Genomic DNA, 459 nt, shown 5'->3' with positions numbered 1-459 from the left:
AGGGAGAACAGGGAGGAAATAATGCCCAGGTAAAGAGCCTCTCCGATCTCAAATTTCATGCTGTCAGGCACCAGCGGGGAGTAGAAGTCTCGCAAGATCCCGTGAAGATTCCAGGCAACAGGAATGAAGCCCAGGAGGCCTCCAAGGATGAAGAAGACTCCGCCCACAACCGCCACTCTGTCTTTGGCTCGAGACTCCTGGAAGAAGACTGTGCATCTCATGCCCACCACAGAGACAATGCATGCCAAGGAGGACATGGCGCTGGATGTCACCATCATGGCCTGGGCAGCTTGGATGTCAGCGGGCAGGCCTAGCATGGTGCTGTAGATGTCACACTGGGTGATGCCTGTGCTGTGTGTTGCACACTCCATCCAGAGGCCCTTGGAGAAGCCAACCGCAGTCACAATGCTGGCACCAACATAGGAGCTTGTTCGCCAGCTGGGGAGCAGCATGGCAATC

At 56.0% G+C, this 459-nt stretch overlaps 1 protein-coding gene across 1 annotated transcript in view; it reads right to left on the bottom strand.

Annotated features, from left to right (window-relative positions):
* CLDN2 (claudin 2) overlaps positions 1–453 on the bottom strand; it is a 5465-nt gene extending 5012 nt beyond the window's left edge. Inside the window, exon 1 of the mRNA XM_010833202.1 lies at positions 1–453. Within this exon, the coding sequence (XP_010831504.1) occupies positions 1–452 (452 nt within the window). The 5' untranslated portion in view covers position 453.
* Between the last annotated feature and the right edge of the window lie 6 nt (positions 454–459).

This window comes from Bison bison, unplaced genomic scaffold (assembly GCF_000754665.1).
Source record: "Bison bison bison isolate TAMUID 2011002044 unplaced genomic scaffold, Bison_UMD1.0 scf7180017863181, whole genome shotgun sequence".
NCBI lineage: Eukaryota > Metazoa > Chordata > Mammalia > Artiodactyla > Bovidae > Bison > Bison bison.
The sequence above is the reverse complement of the archived record's forward strand: the minus strand, read 5'-3'. Positions and strand labels throughout refer to the sequence as shown.